General features: G+C 38.5%; 1 protein-coding gene across 4 annotated transcripts in view; it reads right to left on the reverse strand.

Moving 5' to 3' along the window:
* Positions 1 to 5964: 5964 nt before the first annotated feature.
* NUP35 (nucleoporin 35) overlaps positions 5965 to 23034 on the reverse strand; it is a 45436-nt gene continuing 28366 nt past the window's right edge. For 2 of the 4 annotated variants that reach the window (XM_004448222.5, XM_071216228.1), the window contains exons 6-9: positions 18475 to 18544; positions 17599 to 17727; positions 16383 to 16547; positions 14724 to 15376 (exon numbers count right to left, since the gene is read on the reverse strand). In XM_004448222.5, coding sequence (XP_004448279.1) covers positions 15299 to 15376; positions 16383 to 16547; positions 17599 to 17727; positions 18475 to 18544 — 442 coding nt within the window. In that variant the 3' untranslated portion in view covers positions 14724 to 15298. Of the gene's footprint in view, positions 14315 to 14723; positions 15377 to 16382; positions 16548 to 17598; positions 17728 to 18474; positions 18545 to 23034 lie in introns of those variants that run through there. The other 2 variants (XM_071216227.1, XM_071216226.1) reach the window with 2 other exon arrangements.

Raw genomic sequence — 23034 nt, forward strand, 5'->3', positions numbered from 1 at the left:
GAAGTTTTTCTCTCGTAGTATCTTAAATATATCAGACCACTGTCTTCTTGCCTCCATGGTTTCTGGTGAGAAATGAGCACTTAATCTTACTGGGTATCCCGTATATGTTATGCATTGCTTTTCTCTTGCTGTTCTCAGAATTCTCTGTCTTTGGCCTTTGACATTCTGATGAGTACGTGTCTTGGAGTTGGTCTCTTTGAAAATTTTCAGATGGGAGTATGTTGTGCTTCTTGGACATGGATATCTATGTCCTTCAATAGGGTTGAGAAATTTTCTACCATTATTTCTTTATATATTCCTTCAGCCCCTTTTTCCTTCTCTTCTTCTGGGACACCCATGACACATATGTTTGCACACCTTTTGCTGTCATTTAGTTCCCTGAGACCTTGTTCAATTTTTTCCATTCTTTTCTTCATCTGTTCTGTGTGTTTACTTTTACAGGCCATTTCTTCAAGTTCACCAATCCTTTCTTCTGCCTCCTCAAATCTGCTATTATATGATTCCAATGTTTTTTTTTTCATTTCATTGATTGTACCTTTCATTCCTATAAAGATCTGCTATTTTTCTATGTATGCTTTCAAATTCTTCTTTGTGCTCATCCAGTGCCTTCTTAATATCCTTAATCTTTAGCCATCTCATTGAATTTATTAAGGAGATATGTTTGAACAACTATAATTAGTTGTCTTAACTCCTTTACGTCAACTGGAGGCTTTCTTGTTCCTTTAACTGGGCCATAGCTTCCTGTTTCTTGGTGTGGATTGTAATTTTTTGTTGGTGTCTTCGCATCTGGATTACTAGAACATTATTTTGGGTGCAGTTTTTCTCTCTAGTTTAGGGCTTCCTATCATTTCTCCCTTGCTGCTTGTGCAGTAGGAGCCAAGCATGTAGTTGGTGCTGTAAGCTGTGGAGGCTCAAGCTGCCCTCATTGCGCCAAGGACCAATGAAGCTTCTTCCAAATTTCTTCTTTGCCAGGGATAAGGAAAGAGTCACAACTATGTGGAATAATCCAAGTGCAGGCCTAGACTGTAGTTACCCAGAGAGATTGATGAAGCTTCACAACCCTTTCTCCCCTGCCTGGGGCAGGGATGGAGCTGCAGGTGTGGGCAGCAATCTAGGCAGTGCAGGTCCAAGATGACAGCAGTTGCCCTGGCAGACTTCTGATTTTCAGTCTATTCCAGCCAAAATTACCTGCAGTTACCTGTATAGGCTGCCACAGAGCTCTCTAGGATCCTCCCTGCCAGAGGCAGGGCTGAAGCCTAGGCTAGGACTGCAGGCTGATCTGAGTGAAAGAAACTGTTTCCTGCTGACCCTGAGAGTTTCAGTCAGCCCGACTTCCCCTCAGGCTTGAGGCGGAGTCAGAATGGTGGCTACTGGCCTCTTTCTGACTTGGGCTGGTTCATACCCCAGTTGTTACCAGGGTTATTTCTTAGCCAGCGATGTCTACCATCAGTAGACAAAATCGGCAGCCAACCATCTCCTCCTCCACCGTTTCTGGGAAATGGAGCTTCCAATTCCCATCACAGAACGGCTCTTGGGGCAGCTCATGCCACCAGAGTAGGATAATCACCAGCCTCTGCAGCTTGGCTGGCAATTTCCCGGAAAGGCTGGTGTAGGTCCCCACAGCTTTCTCACTGCTGGAGGTGGCACTGGGGCCTAGGCTAGACCTGCAATATGATCTGAATGGGAAGAAGCCAGTTCCCACCAGCACTGGGATTTTCAGTCAACCCCACTTCCCCTTGTGCCAAGCACGGAGTTAAGATGTCAGCTACCAGCCTCTTTCTGAACAGGCTCAAACTTTAGCTGTTCGGGATTATACTGTAGCCCACTGAATTTCCTCATCAGTAACTGAAATTGGTGTCCAACCGTCTCTTCCTCCCCCATTTTGGGCAAGTGAAGCTTTCAATTCCAGCCACAGAACAGCTCCCAAGGCGGCTTTTGTCTCCGGTGGAGGATGGGCACCGGCCTCCATGGTGTGGAGTGCTCTACTTACAAGTCCTCTCTGCAGATGGGCAGTCTCCTCCTTCCACTCCTTCAAGGATGTTGCAGGGTGCTCTTCTGGCCTCCTGGAGCCCCCAAACAGGTGCTTCAGCTAGCTCCAGAAAACTCTGAGTGTTTGCTAACTGCCCTGTAGCAGGAACTGACTCTAGGAGCTCCTTACTCCACTGCCATCTTGCTGGTTCTGTATTGTTTTTAAAATACTTTCTCTTGTAACATTTCTTTTATACAGTATTTCATTTAGAACTGGAACTCAGGTTTATTTAAAATACTTCTCAAATCTAATGCATTTTAAAATAGTTTGAGCTCTTAAATATCAACCTGAGTATTAAAGAAAATATGCTATTATTCCATAACACTGAATTCTAGAATCAAGAATATGAGTGAGTTCATCAGTATATATCGATATGATCTTAGGTGAGCCATGTATGTGTTCTGCTCTTATTACCTGCTCCACTTGCTGGGTAACCTACTACTCTAAAACTTAGTAGCTTAAAACAACAACCATTTTATTGATCTCACCAACTTTTGTCAGGAAATCGAGCAGAGTAAGTCTCATGCTCCACATGATATGGACTGGACTCTTGGTGATATTCAGCTGGCAGCTGTGCTGGGCTGGAGGGCTCACAACAGCCTCACTCACAGGTTTGTTGCCTTGGGAAACTGAATGGCGGGCTTTGCTGAGCCCCTCTCCCATGCCCTGTAGTCTCAGGCCCTCTCCACATGGTCTTTCCCACAGGGTAATCAGTCTTTTTACAAAAAGATCGGGGCTTTAAGAGACAAAGGTCGAAGTTGCCAGAACTCTTATAGACTAGTTCTGGATTTAGCAAAGTATCACTTTGACTACTAGTCAAAGAAATCACAGGCATTCCCAGACTCAAGTGAAGAGGAAACAGATCCCATCTCTCAATGAAAGGACTATCAGAATTTTTTAGCTACCTTTAATCTACCACATACTCATTTTTTTTAAAATGAGGTTAATAGCAAGCATATTAACTAAGCTTGCTTAACAACTAAATACTGAGAATCAATATTTAGTGGATATTTACTATATGCCAGGCACTGTTCTAATGATTTATATTAGTTAATTCTATTAACTCATTTAATCCTAATAATCCTATAAAAAGGAGATAGTATCATTATCACTTTTTTAAAGATGAGGAAACAAACAAAGTTAAGTAAACTTGTCCGAAGTTATATAATAGAAAAAGTCTGACACCAAAATCCATTTTCTTAACCACTTTTAAAAGTAAATTCTAACAGTCCAGTAACTTTCAGCCACTACTTTTTAATTAGCCAGTTAGTACTAGTCATCTAAACTTCAACTTACGAGACTATTTACTAAAATTAATATAAGAACATCAGAATCAAGAAAATAAGGATTATAGAGTCATTTAAAATTATATCAAAGTGATTTTTTTTTTACTTTAAATCATTATCTTTTAATAGCCTAGTTAAAAATTGTAAATTAAAGTAATTTCCATTCAATTTACGTACATACCTGTAATTACTTTCCAGAACTGGATCTGAATTACGACATCTACACCTTTACTTCATTAATATTTGAAAGTCTTACAAACTCATTAAGAACTTTAATTTCAATCAGCTTTCTATACAAAGTAGAAGTTTTAACCATTTTAATGTTTGTCTTGACCTGCCATGACTGGACAACATAAACTTATTCTTACTTCACTGGGTTGTTGTAAAAATAGAAAATGTATTGCAAAGTACTTGAGATTTAAAAGTGTATTCCAGATTCGGTTAATTTTGTAAATAACTATCTTTTACAGCAGTGTTTTCATGACCTAAATCACAGGTAGACAACACAGAGCTATTGCCAATCAATTCACAAGAAATGAGAAATGGAGACTCACTACTCCCCATACTATCAGAGCATTAAAGTATTCAGAATTATAAACAGAAGAGAGAAATAAGTATATAGAGTGTTTGACTTTCAAATTACACTGGAAGTGTGAGATTCGGAGATGCTATAAACACGAGCCAGAAAAAACACAATGAAATGTCTACCTTCATCTAGTTCAAGACCATGAACTTTTCCTTTAGCTGCAATTTAGGAGATGATTAAAGATGTACTTCAAAATTAAAATGTTTTAAAATCCACAAAATGGAAACTTTTAAGTTATTTTTTTCATTTTTCTATTATTCTTTCTTCATAGTATGGAAAAGGATGGGAGATGGGGAATCAAGAAACATAATGAAAGTAAAGGAAGGATATAGTGAACTTCGGGTAAATAAGGGATAAAAAAAAAAAATCAGGAAGATGGGACAGGATGATTAATCATCCTATCCTCCTTAGTTCCACATAAAAATACCAAATTTCCATGTCTTATTTCTGCTCAATCTCCAGCACCTAGTATAATTCATAGGACATGATAAATACAAAGTATACATTTGACAAATGAATGAGGAAAGGATTTTAAAAGAGTCAAGATCAAGTAGCAAGAGAAAGGATAGAGGGGAAATATTCTGCACTTTACATAGACATGACTAAGACATTTAAGAAGGAAAACAAAACAACTCTTCAGAATGGGAAGAAGAGATTTAACTGCAAATTTTCAAACAAATTTCTGCATTGTTTTTGTTTTTAATTGCCTTTTTACTGTATTGTTTTTAGCCAACAATGGGTTCTTTATTGAATTTCATCTCCTAAATATACTCCTAAATTTCATTCTTAGCTAATAAAAATATATAATTGGGAACAAAACACCATAGTTCCCTCTTCAAAATACATCCACCAGCTTTCCATGCAAACACCCACATGCACACGTGCACAAAGACACACACAAACACACTCCTATACTCTCATGCTTCACAACTGGTAAGTGATAAGGAATCCAAAGACTAAAGCTTCACTGTATACCCTCTCCTCAAGAATCCATGACAGCTTCAAATGTTAGTCATTTCAATTTTCCTATATTCATACATAATACTAAAACTTCGACGACAGTCTTAGGAGAAATAGCTTATACTAAGGGGATGTTTTGATCACCTCCCCTTCACCCTTTTGGTGAAGGAGGGATTCCTGCCCTAGGATTGTAGAGACAGCCAAACACACGTGTCTGACATTGGGTAGATAAGATCAACAGCAGCTTATTAATCACATATACTCACAGTCCAGGAGAGGATGCCACAGTATGTCACAAAGGGCCACAAAGGGTCAGGAAAAGAGAATAAGCATGGACTATGGGAGACAAACTTTGTAATAAGAAGAGGGTGACACGACCAGTTTCCCATGGAAGGATGTGATCAGGCTGACATGGAACTGAAGCCAAGTATTCAGAGATAAGCAGGCACTGTGCCTGGTTCCCAGGACAAGGAGGGCTGTTTTGGCTAAGGGATCTTATATGCAAGAGCACAAGGAGATGAATTGCAGTTAGGACTTTCAAGGTACTTCCTTAATAATTTTAGGCCTTACATCAAGATTTTATCATTTTGAAATATGCTGAAATTTCATCCCTCATGGATTCAGGTTAAAGTCCTAAGATCTATGTGAATTAAAGATGGACGTGGACATGGGTGTGTTTTTAAAAACTGAAGGTGACTTCTAGTTCTAGCAGTCTGAAAACACACACTTGCCTCCTCTCCCTCCTGAGAGCCAACCTAAGTAATTGTAGGAATTACCAAAATAAACAAACATAGAATACTGAAGATAAAAGGAGCAATCATCATCAAATAATGTTAACAAGTTTCTAAAAAACCGCAAGCATAGGACGTATACAGACAAATACAATAGGTCGAAGCATATACATGAATGGACCTCAGTAAAAATGGAAGTTGATCTTCAAATTATAAACAGTATATACTACATTAATTTATTTCCTCTCAGCTCCAAACCTACTCTTTTTTTCCCTGCTTTGTAATACCAGAGCTGGGTTCTCCAGACTACATTTCTTTACAGATAGTGTATTAGTCAGTAAAGGCGTGCTGATGCAAAATACCAGAAATGTGTTGGTTTTTATAAAGTGTATTTATTTGGAGTAGGAGTTTACAGATACCAGGCCATAAAGCATAAGTTACTTCCCTTGCCAAAGTATTTTCATGTGTTGGAGCAAGATGGCTGCTAATGTCTGCAAGGGTTCAGGCTTCCTGGGTTCTTCCCTTCCAGGGTCTTGCCTCTCTCTGGGTTCAAGGTTCCTTTCTTCCTGGGGCTTGCTTCTCTTTCCTCTGTGTGCTTACTTCCAGGGCACCAATTTAAGACTTCAGCATCAAACACCAACAACAAAACTTCGACATTAAAAACCCCCAACTTCAAAGCCAAACTCAGCATGTAAATTCCCCCCAGCATGGGACATGACTCCCGGGGATGAGCCTCCCTGGCACCGAGGGATTACTACCAAGTACCAGCTGATGATGTGGACCTTGAATAAAAGGGTCAACTCAGACCAGCAGAATATCTCAGCCTATATGTACTATCAGGAGTTAAAAATGCTTTTTGACCTTGAATAAAAGGGGAAAATGGAAAGGACAAATGAGTTTATATGGTTATGAATCTCCAAAAAAGAGCCGGGAGGTCTTCAGAGGAGTCGCCCTTATGCCCACCTCAGCAGAGTCCCAGACACAGCTAAAGTAGATACAACCCCAGGTATTAGTTCTTCTGAGGGTTACAGAGACCCACAGGTTCTATGGTCATGGCAGATGGACTCAGTGCCATGTCAGTTGGCCCTGCTTTGGAGTTTGTGGTCCTGAGTGTGACAGAGTCAGACTCAGGTGAGATCTTTGTTCACAAGCCTCTCCTGTCACTTTTACGGGACCTGTGGTTGGCACTGGTGTTTAGTGTATACTCAGGGGACCTGAATCTCTGGACTGTCCATGTGATAGCCAGGCCGTGAGCCTCAACAGACTTGTAACTCCTACCCTCCAGTTTATTGGACTTACCCCAGCCAGCTAACGGGGAGGTGAAGAAGGTCAACCACAACACCAGGGAACCAAGAGTGCCTACAACTGCAAACAGGAGAATTGCATCCATCGTCCAAGTGGAATCTAAGCACCCTGTTGATACAGAGGTGGAGCAGGCATAGCCATCCCAGGGTCCACAGAATGGAGGACTAGAGTATGAATTAGAGTGGACTTACTGATACTCTATTCTGTAACTAATGTGATTAGTAGTGGAAGTAAATGTTAACACTGAGATGGAGAAAGTGGACTTGGTAGCTGAGGGTGGAAATGGGAAGAGGACATGTGATGTGGGGGCATTTTCAGGACTTGGAGGGGTCCTGGGTGATACTGCAGGAACAGTTACTGGACATTGTATGTCCTCCCATGGCCCACTGGGTGGACTGGGAGAGAGTGTAAACTGTAATGTGGACCACTGACCATGTGGTGCAGCAGTGCTCAGAGATGTATTCACCAAGTGCAATGAATGTCCCATGATGATGGTGGGGGTTGTGGTTATGGGAGGAGTGGGGTGAGGGGGGTGGGGGGTATATGGGGACCTCATATTTTTTTAATGTAACATTAAAAATAAATTAATTTTAAAAATTAAAGATTAAAAAAAAACCCAACTCTGTCCTTTGCCATGCCTTTTATCTGTGAGTTCCCACCCACTAAGGGGGGGGTGGGGGTGTCTCAGTGCCCTAATGATGTGGCCCAATCAAAGACCTAATCAAAAGTTAATCATGTCAAGGTACAGCCCATATTACAAACACAACCCAGTATCTATTTTTGGAATTCACAACCATATCAAACTGCTACGCTCCACCCTCTGAATTCCAAAAACACATTACAATATTCAACAAAACCTTAAGTCAGTAACAATGCAAGTACTAAATCACATCACAATCAATTTAAAGAAATAAGGTTTGTCTTGGGACAAAGTCCTGTCTGCTATAGACCTCTGAAACTTATAAAACAATTTATCTGTTTCCAAAACACAAATGGACAAAGAATAAGCATTTTCATTACAATAAGGAGAAACTGGGAGGGAAACATGAGTCTAGGGTCCTCTACAGTTCAGTAAACCTGCAGAGCATCCTTCATTTGATTTCAGTTTTGAGTTATTCTTAAGATGATGGTTTCTTCTCCTTAGGGCCTTATGGAAACCCACCCTTTCCACAGGCTTGCCCAATGGCCATTTTCTTGGTTCCACCCTCATCAAGCATCTGGGTGTCCACCGAGGTCCAGACCTCTCCATCCAAGAATATTGGGGTGATTACCACACCTTACCCCATCTTTGGGTTACAGTCTTAACCCCCTTAGTAACCTTTGGCATACAGGCTCAACCCTCTCAGAGCAACGAGTTGACTACCTGGCCTTCCCCAACCTTTGGGGGACAGGTCCACCTCTCTCAGTCTTGTGGGGTGCTGATGTTAACCGCCCTAATTCTTGAGCAATGTGCTCTACCCTCTCTGCACTCTGGGGAAGCAAAACTCTCCCAGAACATCAGACAGGAACATTCACCCTCTTCAACTGCTGGGGCATATTCACCCTCTCTGTACACATGGGTGAGATTCCTCTCTTGGCCCAAGCTGATGTCCTAATTCCAGATCTCAGCTTCCATGGTTTCCCTCTTGAAGTCATTTCCCCTTCAATCTCTCCTTTCATTGTCCCTTTTATTCCAAGCTAACAGTGGTTTTATTCCTACAGCTCTCTCAAAAACCTTGTTGATTTAGCATGCAGAAAGCAGGGGTCCAAGCCATCAGACAGTAAGACTTTCCACAAGTCTGTCCAAGATAACTGCAATCTCAATCCTGACTTATAAATTACAAATTTTGTTAAGTCCTCTAGTGGGGTACTTTCACCTGGGAGCTTGATTTCCAGAGGCTTGGAATTTCCAGAATCAGTTTCTATTTTTTTTGTATCCAACAGTTCAATCCCCAGCATATCTCTCTCATCTAGCATTTCGCTATAAGCTGCAAGGAGAAGCCAAGCCACATTCTCCAGCTTTACTTTGGAAAGTTCTTCAGGTAAATGCCCAGGCTTGCCATTTTCAAGTTCTGCCTTCCATAAAACACCAGGAGTTAATCTTGCTAAATTCTCTGCAACTTTAAAACATGGATCGCCTTTCCTCCAGTTTCCAATAATAGTTTCATCATTTACTTCTAAGGCTTCATAAAACGTCTGGTTAGCATTCATATTGCTATCAACAGTCTCTTCAAAGCGATCTAGGCCTTTTCCATCAAGCATCTCACAATTCCTCCAAAACATACCCCTTAACCATTTATAAAATTGTTTCAGCATTTTGGTCATTGCAAAAGCACTTCCCCACTCCTAGTTACCAAATTCTGTACTAGTCTGCCAAAGGGGTTCTGATGCAAAATACCAGAAATTGGCTGGTTTTTATAAAGAGTATTTATTTGGGGTAGGAGCTTACAGATACCAGGCCATAAAACATAAGTTACTTCCCTCACCAAAGTCTATTTTCACATGTTGGAGCAAGACAGCTGCGGATATCTGTGAGGGTTCAGGCTTGCTGGGTTCCTCCCTTCCAGGGTCTTGCCAAACAAGGCTAGATTATCAAGCAGATTATCAAAATAGTAATAAACCTATGTTTGATTAGTTCTAGCACTACTTGTTATTGAAAGACCACCAATCTTAACCCTATGACTATGAATTCATGATATACTATATGATAAAATACAGACATATATAACAAGGTCAGTAACATGACATGGTTTATATCATCAAATTGCTATTCTAGTTGGGACAAAGACATTATCAATTTAGCATAAAAGCTATAGCAAAGTTACGTGCCAGGTATAATGGGAACATACAATGTATTGGTCATGGAGCTCAAGTTTAAGCAATGCTTCTAATAGGAACTGCTTGAGCTGAGACATGAAATAACAGGATTAAGCCAGAGAGAGGGAGAAAGTATCCCAAGTAGAGGAAAGAAAATGAGCTTAGGCCTAAAGGAAAGGAGAATTTGATTTTGTTTCAAAGGATCCCAATAAGTAGGTTAATAAATTCTGCCTGCTTCAATCTGGGATCTGCCTTTTTGGTCCTTTCCTAATTACTCTTTTATTCTTACAATACTGTTACGTACCTATGTGCTGCTGCGGCTTCCAGAGTTTCAGGTTACCAAAGTGATTTCTATCTATATTTTGTACCCATGGTAAAAAAAAAAAAAAAAAAAAAAAAAGCTATCTCCTTAAATGCCCACACACAATGACTAAATAGTAAAACCAAAAAGCTTTGTTTTGAGATTTCATATTTAGAAATGTTATACATCTGAAAATACTTTGTGTGAATAGTGTGTAATAGGAGTCAAAGTTCATTTTTTCCCTTACAGTTGTTCCAACATCATTTGCGAAATCCTCCATTGTCTTCCACTCTGGGAAAAGGAAAGAAAGGTGATTACTTTTTAGCGTTCATAGGGACGAAACTGCTCCAGCTTTTCACTCCAAACTAACCTAACTGGACAAAACACCTCCTAGTCTTAGCTGGTATTCTCAAACTGACCAATCACACTTTACAGTGAAGAGTTATTGGCTATTTTGGAGTTTTCCTGTTCTCAGGTTTGTCAGATCTTCATTATATCCCTCAGTTGCCTCCAGCACAGATACTAACAACATACAGATCTGTGGCTGTTGATAGTTTGTCCATACCCACTTATATATTGGGATGCATAGGGAAACCTGGCCACCTAGTTTTTGGAAATATTGTCCGTGAGTTTCTGATTTTGCCAAAAACAAAAATTTATTTCTAGATTAATCAGAAAGTACAAATAAAGAGCTGAAATTGGAGTACTCTCTCCACAAGAAGCTGAAAACTATACTATATGCATATGCTATAGGAAAAAATTAAAACTGGAGATTCAGGAAAGAATTATCTAATGCTAGTTTGCTAGTCAGTTTACTGGGGACTGCCTTTTTTCCCATTGTTTTCATATGGTCATAATCAGATATTTACATAACAATTTGACTCTTCAGTCTATATTTACTAGGTGTGGTGGATTTGAGTTATGCACCCCACAAAAACATGTTCTTAAACTTAATCCATGCATGTAGATATGAACCCATTGTAAATAGGACCTTCTGATGAGGTTACTTCAGCAAAGTAAGGTATGGCCCAACTGAACCAGGATACATCTTAATCCCACTACTGGAGTCCTTTATAAGTAGAACGAAATTCAGACACACAGAGAGAAGTCTAGAGAGCAGCCAGTAGCTGAAAAACAAAAGAAAAGGGAGAATTTCCAAGGAGGAATTGACTTCAAGTTTTAATCTATCAGGCAGGGAAAAACAGATTACCAAAGATAAAACAGGCATGTATATGTTAAGGTCAACTGCAGTCATTCTTTAGGTATACCAAAGACCATCAAAATCAACCCCTGAATTTCATGCCCTGTCTTAGGAGATTCTAGCCAGAGCCCAGTATTTACAAGAAAAAGAAATGCATTCAAGTTAGTACAAGTAAGATGATTTACTGAATGATACTGCAATACTTCACAAATCAAAGTATAAGAAGATGATCTAGGTATCACTGGAATTGGATTGGCTTATTCTCACCAACTTTCTCTGGAGCTTATTGCTTTCTCATTTTTCTGGGCCAACTTAATCTTCTCTACTCTTCTTCTGTGGACAGGCTTCTTGTTACCACAGAACCCAATATGGGAGCCAGTCCCATTACAGGTCCAATACCTAACACCATCTAAACTAAGTTTGTTATTTAATGCAAAGCCATTTTCCCTCACCCTCCATTCTCTTTTCACAAACTCTAATCTTAGCTTGGTATATGAACTGGTTTCTACCTCAAAGCCCCCCAAATGAGTACCTGCCCCATCCAGACAACTGAATGGTAAGCTGGAGGTGAGAAGAAATGGTGCAGAAGGGACACTAACATAGAGTATCAGGAACTCATTTGGAAGTGTTCCTTTTGAAGGCACAAATATTTTGTATATAAATAATTGTCAAAAATGCCCTTTTTTAAAAATGCATTTAACACAACTACAAACGCAAGGAAGAATTTTCTCCCCACCCCATGGCATTCAGTAGCCAGGTCTATCTTAAATCATTGTGTTCTATACAAAATAAAATAGAACTTAAATATAACTCTTCTATTTTAGGTTGGAAGAGAAAGATTTCAATGTAAAAATTTTTCCAATAGAAAATATTCTATAAATTTATCAATAAATATACTATCATATCAGTACATCTGGTGATATCACACTATCTCAGAAAACCAAACAAAGGTATTCAATGGTAGTCTGCAGCAGCTCAAAAAGTATATCAAACCTGTATTTTAGTTATTGTTTATAAAAATGTATTACAGATAAAGAAGTAGGGGGATCTTCAGGAAGATGACTGACTAGAAAAACAGGGGACTCTTTTCTCCTCCAGAAAAATAACTAGAAGACAGGCTGAAACAGCCTAGTGAAGCAGGCTAATAAGATAGGGAGTAGATGGATCTGGAACCCAGCAAGAGTCCATGTAAACAACAGAAACCTCAAGATGGCTGCTGGAGGAACCTCACCCCCCTGGATTCTGCTACCTAGAACAAAAACTTCTTCCTGGGAACAAGGAAAAGTCTCAGATGTTCTCTAGGAACTTTATCTTTGGGTCCTCACTAAGGAATTGATGGGTGGGATAATCAATCCAAACAGCTGAAACCCTCTCCCCTTCCCTTAACAGAGGGGTGAAATAATTAGCAATTTAAAAGCAAACCCGCAAGGCTTGAGTTTTCTCTCTCTCTCCCCCACCTTACTCTTTTGCCTGTGGACCTGTTCTGCCCTCTGTATGCGGCTGTCGCCATTTTTTTTCTCTGCTATATGGCCACGCAAGTAACCCTGGGGACTTATAATCTATAATGGGGAATTGGAGCTTGTCATTTGGCCCTCTTCATCCCTTTTCATCCCCTTCCTCACTACTGGAACCCCTGCTCTGTTATTTTCTGTTATTTTCTCCCATTTCTCTTCCCTCCCTACCTGAATAAATTACTGGCCTAACTCACCCGGCATGCTCTTGAAATTCATTTCTCCAGCATAGCCAAGAACCTAGACAAAATTTGGTAACACTAGAAAAAGATCTTCTAGGGTTTAGGACACCAGGTGAAGGCTGGACACTGCCCACAGAAGAGAGGAACAAAGAAGGGAAATCATGATTACAGAACTGCGAGTTGAAACCAGACACAGGTTGCTGCGCGAGCACCCTCCCCCACACTAAAGACACCTTAGAATTCTCAGGCCTCTGACCTGCGAGAACAGATTAAGGGAGGTCCAAGGATCTACCATGCCAGGAAAGGGAGAGAGAGGGACACAGCCTAAGACTGACTCTGCTTCTGACCCACAAATTTGGTCTGCTGTGTCCCATCAGCCCTTCCAAGTCAGATGTGACCACACCATGGTTTGCCCTGGAAGCTTGCACAGGACTGGAGAAATCAAACCCTCACAATCTTCCTCTTCCAGCCAGGATTGAAGATGCACCTCCACAGGAAAGGGGAGAGAGAGGGACATAGCCTAAGGCTGACTCAGCTTCTGACTCACAAATTTGATCTGCTGTGCCCCAGGAGGACCTCCAGGCATGGGGAGCCAGCAAGAAGCTAAAGATATATGACCTTCCCAATCTCCTTCTCTACTAACTGGGACTTGATTGTTGAGGATTCAGAGGGGAGTAGAAATATTTCCTAGCTGGGAAAAGGGAAGGGGCTGCCAGAGAAGGCTGGAGAACTGTCTCCAAGAAAGTTTGAATTACAAGGCTTTTAACCTCTTGGCAGGAAGCTCTATCACATTGATCCCATCTGTGCTACAACAAATACACTCACACCAGGCACTGAATGAAAGTGCCAAAGCTAAAGAGCGCCATCTGCTGGCAGAACAAGGAAGTGCACACAAGAAAATTAAAAACAAGTAGGGGAGGCTTTTTCCAGCCTCTGTAGCCTCCCAAGACTCTAGGAAGTGAGTCTATAACCAATTACTGGGTCCAGTGCCCAGATTTGAGCAACTTAGCAGGGACAATCCTAACAATCCAAGTTGAGCCAAGATTCAAAGTGCAGTAGTGACACACACCCTTCTGCCACTAAATCACTACAAGAGAGAAAGAAATTGAACATCTGAGTAAACTACATCCTAATAAGATGTCTAGACATCAGCAAAGATAAGTATGCAAATTATATAGAGCCACGTATTATGGTCAAATATTTCAATTAAAAATCTCCTTTCACCCAAAAGAACCAGCTTATTGAAGTTCTCACTGGTCAGAACAATGGCTGCAACTGATTAAAATAATGAAAAAGTTATTTTTATGTATATTTAAAATAAAACACACACACATACATATAAAGCATATAGATACACTCCACAGGCAACTCACCTGGTTTCTTCAATAAGTCATGATGTATTAGGTGGTATCAGGGAGAGGGAGGACTAGATTAGATTTCAAGACACTAAGAGACAAAACAACCAAATACAATGCGTAAACCTAGTCTGGATAAAACCAAACATAAATATATTTTATAGATAACTGGAAAATTTGAAAATGAACTTCGTATTAGATATTTTAAAAATTAAAGAATATTGTTAGGTGTGATACTGACTTCATAATTACATATGAAGAAAGTTCTTTTTTAAGATATCCTTAAGTATTAAGATTAAAATGACATATTTGAGAAGTGTTTTAAACAAAAGGAGGGAAGAAGAGAAACAAGGCAAAATAGTGATGGCTATTAAAGCTGGACAGGGAGGTTCATGACATTCTCTCTACTTTAGTGAACATTTAAAACGTTTTATAATAATTTTTAAAAATAAGTCACCCTTTCAAACAATGTTTAATACATATAATTAACAAATTTTATTTTCAAGAAACTTGAGTAGTAGGGGAGTAGGTTTTTAAAAAGACTGTTTCAGTTTTAGAACACTGAAAGATGACAATTCACAGGAAGACGTATACAAAAGCAATGGTTATTAAAATATTAAATATTATCTAAATTAAAAGATCATAATTCAAACAGTTAATTATAATCTTTATATCTTGGTAGAAGACAGTTCCCATTCATGAAATTTGCCCCAGTTTCTCATGAAGACTAAGTCTCACCACAAACTCAATAATATAGTTTACAGTAATCAAAGCTGGGTTTTTTGTGTTTAAGCATGCACTATCACAGAAAGCACAAAATCCTATTTACATGGATTTTCAGTTTCTTAAAAATGTATCATAATCGTCTTTTAAAGTGCGAGCTACAAATATGCTGTTTCCTTAAAGAAAAAGGTTTATGAAAGAAGTATGAGATAGCATCCCCATGTGCCAAGAGTGGTTATATAACTAACCGAAGGAAACTGGCAGTACTCAGCTAACTCTTATTTAGTGTAGCAACCTTCATTTTTGTAGTTGAATCCTCCACTTTTATTATACTACCAACCGAACATGTACTCCATTGCTTTGGATACAAGACTTTCATCTTTTTTTGGCGTTTGTCTGTCAGAAATAACCTAGTAAAAGAGACATATATACAAAAAAAAAAAAAATTTGTCAGATTATGGTTTCTACAGTGTCACAGTCAAGCCCAGAGTTTAAAAGAGCCAAATAATAAATAATAACATGCATTTATAGCCTGAAATGTATACTTAAGAGATTAAAATATGGACGAAGAAAATCTTTTAAGAATGGCGACAATCTTATTCCTTTGGCAAAGTAAATTACATGTGGCCCTTAAATTACGAAAACACCAAAAAACTCAAAAGTTCCAATTTATGAGGACTTTCAAATGGCAGTTTAAAAAAAAAAACAAAAAACAAGACTAAAGGAAAAAAACATCCCTAGAATGGATCTCCTCCTAACTTCAGAGGAAGTCAAAAGACTAAACTGTCACTACCTGACCTACTAAAGTACAAGCATTTTATGTGTTGTGTTTCAGGTCCTGTGCCTATAGCTGGACAAGTTCAGAAGTCTGGGCTAATTAAGGAGGGGACAATAATATACTGAGTGAGAGTTATGATACTCTACCATTCTTCAGAAAACATAATAAACTTCTCCCTTAAACTTCTTTGAAATGAGATAGCTTTGCTCTCTGAATTTTGGAAGCTGGCCCATGTTTTCTTTTGATAACCAAAGCAGCACTCCAATTTGGGGTTCTTCGTTTGTGATATTATCAGATTTAGTCATCAGTTTAATAGGATTTTTTTCTCTTATGCCAGAGATTTCAACAAGAAAAACAGTTTAAGGAATGCAAATATAATATAGAAAAAAATTGAAGCAACTTCTCAAAATGTTTTGGCAAAGTTCAAAGAAATTTATTAATAATTCAAGATAATTTTCCAATTGGTCAAGACTCTAATTTTAAAATAGGAAATTCAAGAATTCTAAGTTTAAAAGTTTAAGTTTCATTAAGGCAATCACCTCTATTTAATGGCATATAAAACATGCCAATGAAAGAGTTAAATATGCTATGCACTTTAGACTTTAAAGTATGTCTTTTTTATCCAATCCTTAAAATACCTGATAGTCACTAGTAGAAGCTTTATATGCTGTAGCAAGAGGTCTCATGGTAGAAATCCTAGGATTACTTCCAGATTGGGATGGTGTACCTAAGGTTTTGATTGGTGTGGTAAAGGTTAGAGATGGAGATGATAAAGCACATCTGTCACTGTTTTCCATAACACTCTGGAGAAAAAAGATAAGCAAGTCCTCTAACTATAAACATAATACATATTATCCAATATTACATCCTACTTTTAATTAATAGAAATATATTAATACTTAGATCTAATGAATCTTTCAATACTTTTAAGCTTGAGAAAACAATACATGCTTCTTAGCATTTGCGATCTAATCCTCAGCCACAAATAACACTTCAACAACTTCAAACAGGCTCAATGCAAGTATGGACCCACAAAGATAAATACTTTTATGAAAAATCAGAAAGGGGAAATCAACAAGGAAGAAAAAGAGAATTACTGGAGGGGTTGGGGGGCGCACCTAAGTCTGATAATGCTATTTAGTACCTAGTAACCCCAAATACTTCCCTATCCTCTGCAAACATGCTATTACACAATATAATAATTATACAACTACACAGCTATAAAAATAGGTTATAAAAATAGGAACCATGTCTGCTTTGTTCACTAACATATGCCTACTAACGCCAAACACCGTACCTATGTAATAGAAGGTCACATATATTTGTTTAAGGAATGTTCATGATTTTACAAGCCACAAACAAAAGTTTAAATGTAATTGGTATTGCTTAATACATATAGAAATATTTTTAAATAAAAACAACTAATAAAAAGTTTCAGACATTTAAAATTTATCAGTTACCATTCATGTGAAACATTTCATTTTTAAATAGTATCATTCCTTTAAAGTATTACGAATTTGATGTCTTGCATAAGAAACAAAAATGGGTTAAAAGTCAAAAGACCTAGAATCTGGACCTCAAATTTAACAACTTTGGACAAGTTCCATAAGCCCTCTTGGCCTCTATTTCTTTATCTGTAAACTGAAAGGGGGGGGGGACTAGATTATCTCTAAAGTCTAAATTGCTGTGATTACATTATCAATGGCTTACCATAACAAGCATACTATAAATATCAAATTTTACAAACTAAGAAAAAGAGGCACAATGAACAAAGTGACATAAGCACCAATATTAATACCTAGATTGTGCTCTTCATATAGATTAAGAGACCTCCCTTACATGAGCATAACTTACTTTATCGATACACGGTTTTACACCAATCATGATAGACTCTCCAAAAATCCTCCCATCTTTACTTAAGGCTTTCCGGGCCTGCAGTTTAGATTGATAATGAATATGCATCCAATTTCCTGTGTTAGACATCTGCAAAAAATGAAGTTAGCTCTTAAATTAAATATAAAATATATAAAACCTAAATGCAATGAACTCTATTAGAAAATAAAAACATATGAAGAGAAATCATCCATTTTTTATTTGGTGCCATGTAATAAGTTGTATATTAAGATTCCTACAAAGATCCTACATAAACAGTTTCCATATCTCTATCAATTTTCTACATAAAGTGCACGTGGCAAACATTCTCTGAAGGTGAACTAACTCTCAAGAGATAATTGTTTCTTGTAAAAAGATCAAAACAACATTCATGAAATTTTTAAAACTGTATTCATCAATCTGACTTTCTGTAGAAGTTTAGGTAAGTCAATCTCTAGTAATAAAAAAAAATGCTATTTATAACTTACTGTGCAAAGATAGTCTTTGTTTAAAAAAAAAAAAAACCATAAGCTAAAAAAACCCTAAAAACTCTATAAACTTACCCATTTCCCTTAATCTCCAATAAAATAAGCTAAAATCAGAAAACAGTAATATAACATTTGGAATAATTTATCTTTTTTAGGAAACTGGACTGTTTAAGGGAAAGGGGGTATCTCAATCTCTCACTCCCTTCTCTCTTTATCCCTTTTTATCAAGCACTGCAATTCCTAGCCTTCCAAACTCCAAAGAACATATTCGACACCAAAACTTTTTTTAAAACTTTTAAAAAGGAAAAAAAACCACAAACTTATCTTTTCCTCAGACTAAATCTTGAACTGAATAAAAATTAAGCCTTACCACATGTCTTAAGATATTCCCATATTGTGCAAATTGTAATAATATATAGGATGCAGATGCTTGAGGAAATCTGAAAAAGAGTTGTCCACACAAAACAGTTAATGTCCATTATAGAAATGCAAATTACCACCTACAAGGTTTCAAGAGAAATTCTCCCCAATTGTATGGAACATTATGAGATCCATGACTATTATGTTTTCCCCATCGCTATCACTGCCCAGTTATCCAAAAGTAAATAAATACCTTAATAAGAGTTTTGACTAAGTCATTCTTCTCCAGAACAAATTACACTTCTCAAATTTTTAAAAATGCCAAGCTCACTGCCATTATCACAGCCCTTAGAAAAGAACTATGAAGCTGCAGTTCTGAATATAGTTTCGTTTACATTGCATAGTCTATGTGTATTTGTGTGCAATCTTAAATAAATTATGTATACTATGGTTATTAAAAGGGTAGGGAGCCAATGTGACTTAAGCAGTTGAGCACCTGCTTCCCATATGGGAGGTCCCAGGTTCAAATCCCAGTGCCTCCTGCAAAAACAAAAACAAACAACAAGCAAACAAACAAGATAACCAACTCAGGGAAGCTAATGTGGCTAAGTGGCTGAGAGCTGGCTTCCCACATATGAGGTTCGGGGTTCAATCCCCAGCCCCAGTACCTTAAAAAAAATAAAAATAAAAAAGTAAAGAATTTTAAATTAGCCTTATCTTTACATATTGAGCATCACCTGAGAAGTCTGAAATTTAGTCCTAAAATAAAAATAAAGGTCAATGCCATCATGCAGAGCACAGTGTAAACTATAATGCAAACTATATTCAATGGTTAATAGCAATGCTTCAATATATGCTCATCAATTGTAACAAGTGTACCATACTAATGAAAGATGTTGTTAATGGGGGAAAGTGTGGGAGGGGGTGGGAATAGGGCATATGGGAATCCCCTATAATTTTTACGTAACATTTGCGTAATCTAAAGCTTCATTAAAAATAAAATTTAAAAAAAAAAAAACAAGGAAAAAAAAAGTCAATGCCAATACCAATAGTAGAGAAACACTTCAAAGGATGGTTATCAAATTTTAATAAAGTTATCTCTCTATGGGAAAATTTTAAGTGACTTTTATGTTCTTCTTTATAAAATTCTGTGTGGTTTGAATATTTATAATGAGGAATTACTACTTTAACAATCTACCTAACAGAGCTATTTTCTAATTGAAAACACTAATGGTTGGCTCTAAATAGGACCATCAAGGGAAATTTGGTTCATTGACCAGTAATTCCACTTAACACGGAGCATGGGTGAGGATCCTAAAGAAAAAAATTCAGAGTCACAAAAATAAACAAAATTCTACATGTTAAAAGTTACATGAGTAAAATAATCACTGTATTCAGAAGTGGAATGTTATGTTTTGTTCTGTGTTGTATTGTATGGTGTGTTGTGGTGTGTGAATTTTACTTTACACTTTTACTTTACTTTACTATACGATACTATTTTATTTTATATATGAGATTTCAAAAGCCCAGAGAAAAACAACAAATTAGGTAGTGCCAAGAAAGCAGAAACAAAAACAGTAATATGGTGACTGGGAGAAAAAAATTGCTGCAAGGAAGGGGGAAACATGAGAAATAAAAATAATTCTGGGGGAGCAGATGTGGCTCAAGCAGTTAAGTGCCTGCTTCCCACATGGGAGGTCCCAGGTCTGGTTCCCAGTGTTTCCTTAAAAAAAAAAAAAGGAAAACAAACGAAAAAAACAACTAAGGGGAGCTGATGTGTCTCAGTGGTTATGTGCAGGCTTCCCACATACAAGGTCCCAGGTTCAATCCCCCTGCTCCCAGTACCTCAAAAAATAATAATCATGATAATTCTAGGACTCTAAGACTCTTGAAACACTTTGAATAGAAACTAATATTCCAATACCCTACAAAAGACACACCCTAAAAATCATGAATGATATTTCAAGATAACTCTGAAACAGTAAAGCATTTTGGAAGTATTTCCTTATAAATGATGAAAATAAAATATTTTATCCTTTAAAGAAGAATACTTCAGTTCCTGCAATTAAACTTACATAAAGCGTTACTGAAACATTAAAGCCCAAAAAAACAAACCATTGGTAAAGTAGTATGACTTTAAAATGAAGAAAAAGGGAAACGGACTTTGGCCCAGTGGTTAGGGCGTCCGTCTACCATATGGGAGGTCCACGGTTCAAACCCCGGGCCTCCTTGACCCGTGTGGAGCTGGCCATGCGCAGCGCTGATGCACGCAAGGAGTGCCGTGCCACGCAGGGGTGTCCCCCGCGTGGGGGAGCCCCACGCGCAAGGAGTGCGCCCGTGAGGAAAGCCGCCCAGCGTGAAAAGAAAGTGCAGCCTGCCCAGGAATGGCACCGCCCACACTTCCCGTGTCGCTGACGACAACAGAAGCAGACAAAGAAACAAGACGCAGCGAATAGAAACCAAGAACAGACAACCAGGGGAGGGGGGGAAATTAAATAAATAAATAAATCTTTAAAAAAATAAAAAAAATAAAATGAAGAAAAAGACTAACAAACACACTTCAAGTAATTTATCTAATTACTCGTGACACCAGTACTATCAAGCCTGAAAAACAGATTTGGGAGTAGACATTCAAGTTCAGACATACAGTCATTTCATGAGAATAATTAAAAATCAATAAATAAAAAAAGAAAAAGACAACAAGCCAGCCCAAATACTATGGCTATAGGACGGAGTGTGGGACTTCTGAAGAACAAGGGAATACAATGATCTGCATTTTACTTAAAAAGAATCAGTAACACATACAATCTCTCTAGAAAGCTACACACACACAAACACAGTCATTAGCCCTAGAAGGGAGAAAAATTATAGCTGGGGGGATGGGAGACCTTTTGAATTTTTAAATTTTAAATAACTTTAACATAACATCCATTAAACTTGTATAGTACACTGCTGCTCTTCCTTTGAGGAGCTGTGATATTTTTGTATTTTTTTAATCCCCAAAATAAACAGAGTAAGGTCCCACACAGTATGGCAAATTACATTTTCATAAACAAATCTTATGTAGTATAAAGAGCAGCAGCTTGAAAGTCAAAAGACCTGAGTTTTTGCTGAAGCTTTGCTAATAACCCAATGTGAACCTCCAAAGAAATCGCTTAATTGTTCTATTTGGACTCTCAGTCTCCTCATCTGATATGATTCAGGTGCTTTAAACTATTTTTGGAATCTTTACGTTCAAAATAAATCTAAGACTCCCAACCTCTCTTTTTATCAATATTCTTTTATTAATATTCAATATTCTGTGACCACAAAGTACCAACCCAGTATTTACAGTATACAGATGAAGTTCAATTTGTTAGTTCAAAACTGGATAAGTCCACTGAAAGCAGAGAAATACCCACAAGAAAGAGGGAAAGGAGAACTCCCTAAGTCTAACAGGGCAACCCAGCTCATGTAAACATCTAGCAAATATGCTAAAGAGAAAATAGGTTGGGGGAAGTGGATTTGGCCCAACGGATAGGGCGTCCGCCTACCACATGGGAGGTCCAAGGTTCAAACCCAGGGTCTCCTGACCCATGTGATGAGCTGGCCCACGCACAGTGCTGATGTGCCAAAGGAGTGCCATGCCACGCAGGGGTGTCCCCCACGTAGGGGAGCCCCACACACAAGGAGAGCCACCCAGTGTGAAAAAAGTGCAGCCTGCCAAGGAATGACGCTGCACACACGGAGAGCTGATGCAGCAAGATGATGCAACAAAATGAGACAGATTCCAGGTGCTGACAAGAATACAAGCGGACACAGAAGAACACACAGTGAATGGACACGAGAGCAGACAACTGGGGGGGGGGGGGGGAGGGGAAGGGGAGAGAAATAAATAAAAAATAAATCTTTAAAAAAAAAAAGAAAACAGATTGGGAAGAGATAAACAGTGAAATGATGAAAAAAACTAAACAAACACTGAACCCTAGTTAATGCTGAAGTATCAGTGTGATATGTATTTTTTTTTTAATAAAGATTTATTTTATTTAATTCCCCTCCCTCCCCCAGTTGTCTGTTCTCTGTGTCTATTTGCTGCGTCTTGTTTCCTTGTCCATTTCTGTTGTCGTCAGCGGCACCGGAAGTGTGGGCGGCGCCATTCCTGGGCAGGCTGCACTTTCTTTCGCGCTGGGCGGCTCTCCTTACGGGCGCACTCTTTGCTCGTGGGGCTCCCCTACTCAGGGGACACCCCTGCGTGGCACGGCACTCCTTGCACGCATCAGCACTGCGCATGGACCAGTTCCACACGGGTCAAGGAGGCCCGGGGTTTGAACCGCAGACCCCCCATGTAGTAGACGGACGCCCTAACCACTGAGCCAAGTCCGTTTCCCAGTGTGACATGTATTGATGTCTGTCTGCAATTTACTCTAAAACATACACATATATATGAATTGATGAATTGATGGCTAGACAGACGGCTAGATAAAGCAAATGTAGCAAACCGTTAACTGCAGTCTAGGTGGTGGGTATAGGGGTGTTTGCTGTGCAATTTTAACACTTCTATACGTCCGATAATATTAATTATAAAATATTG

This window comes from Dasypus novemcinctus, chromosome 7 (assembly GCF_030445035.2).
Source record: "Dasypus novemcinctus isolate mDasNov1 chromosome 7, mDasNov1.1.hap2, whole genome shotgun sequence".
Classification (NCBI taxonomy): domain Eukaryota; kingdom Metazoa; phylum Chordata; class Mammalia; order Cingulata; family Dasypodidae; genus Dasypus; species Dasypus novemcinctus.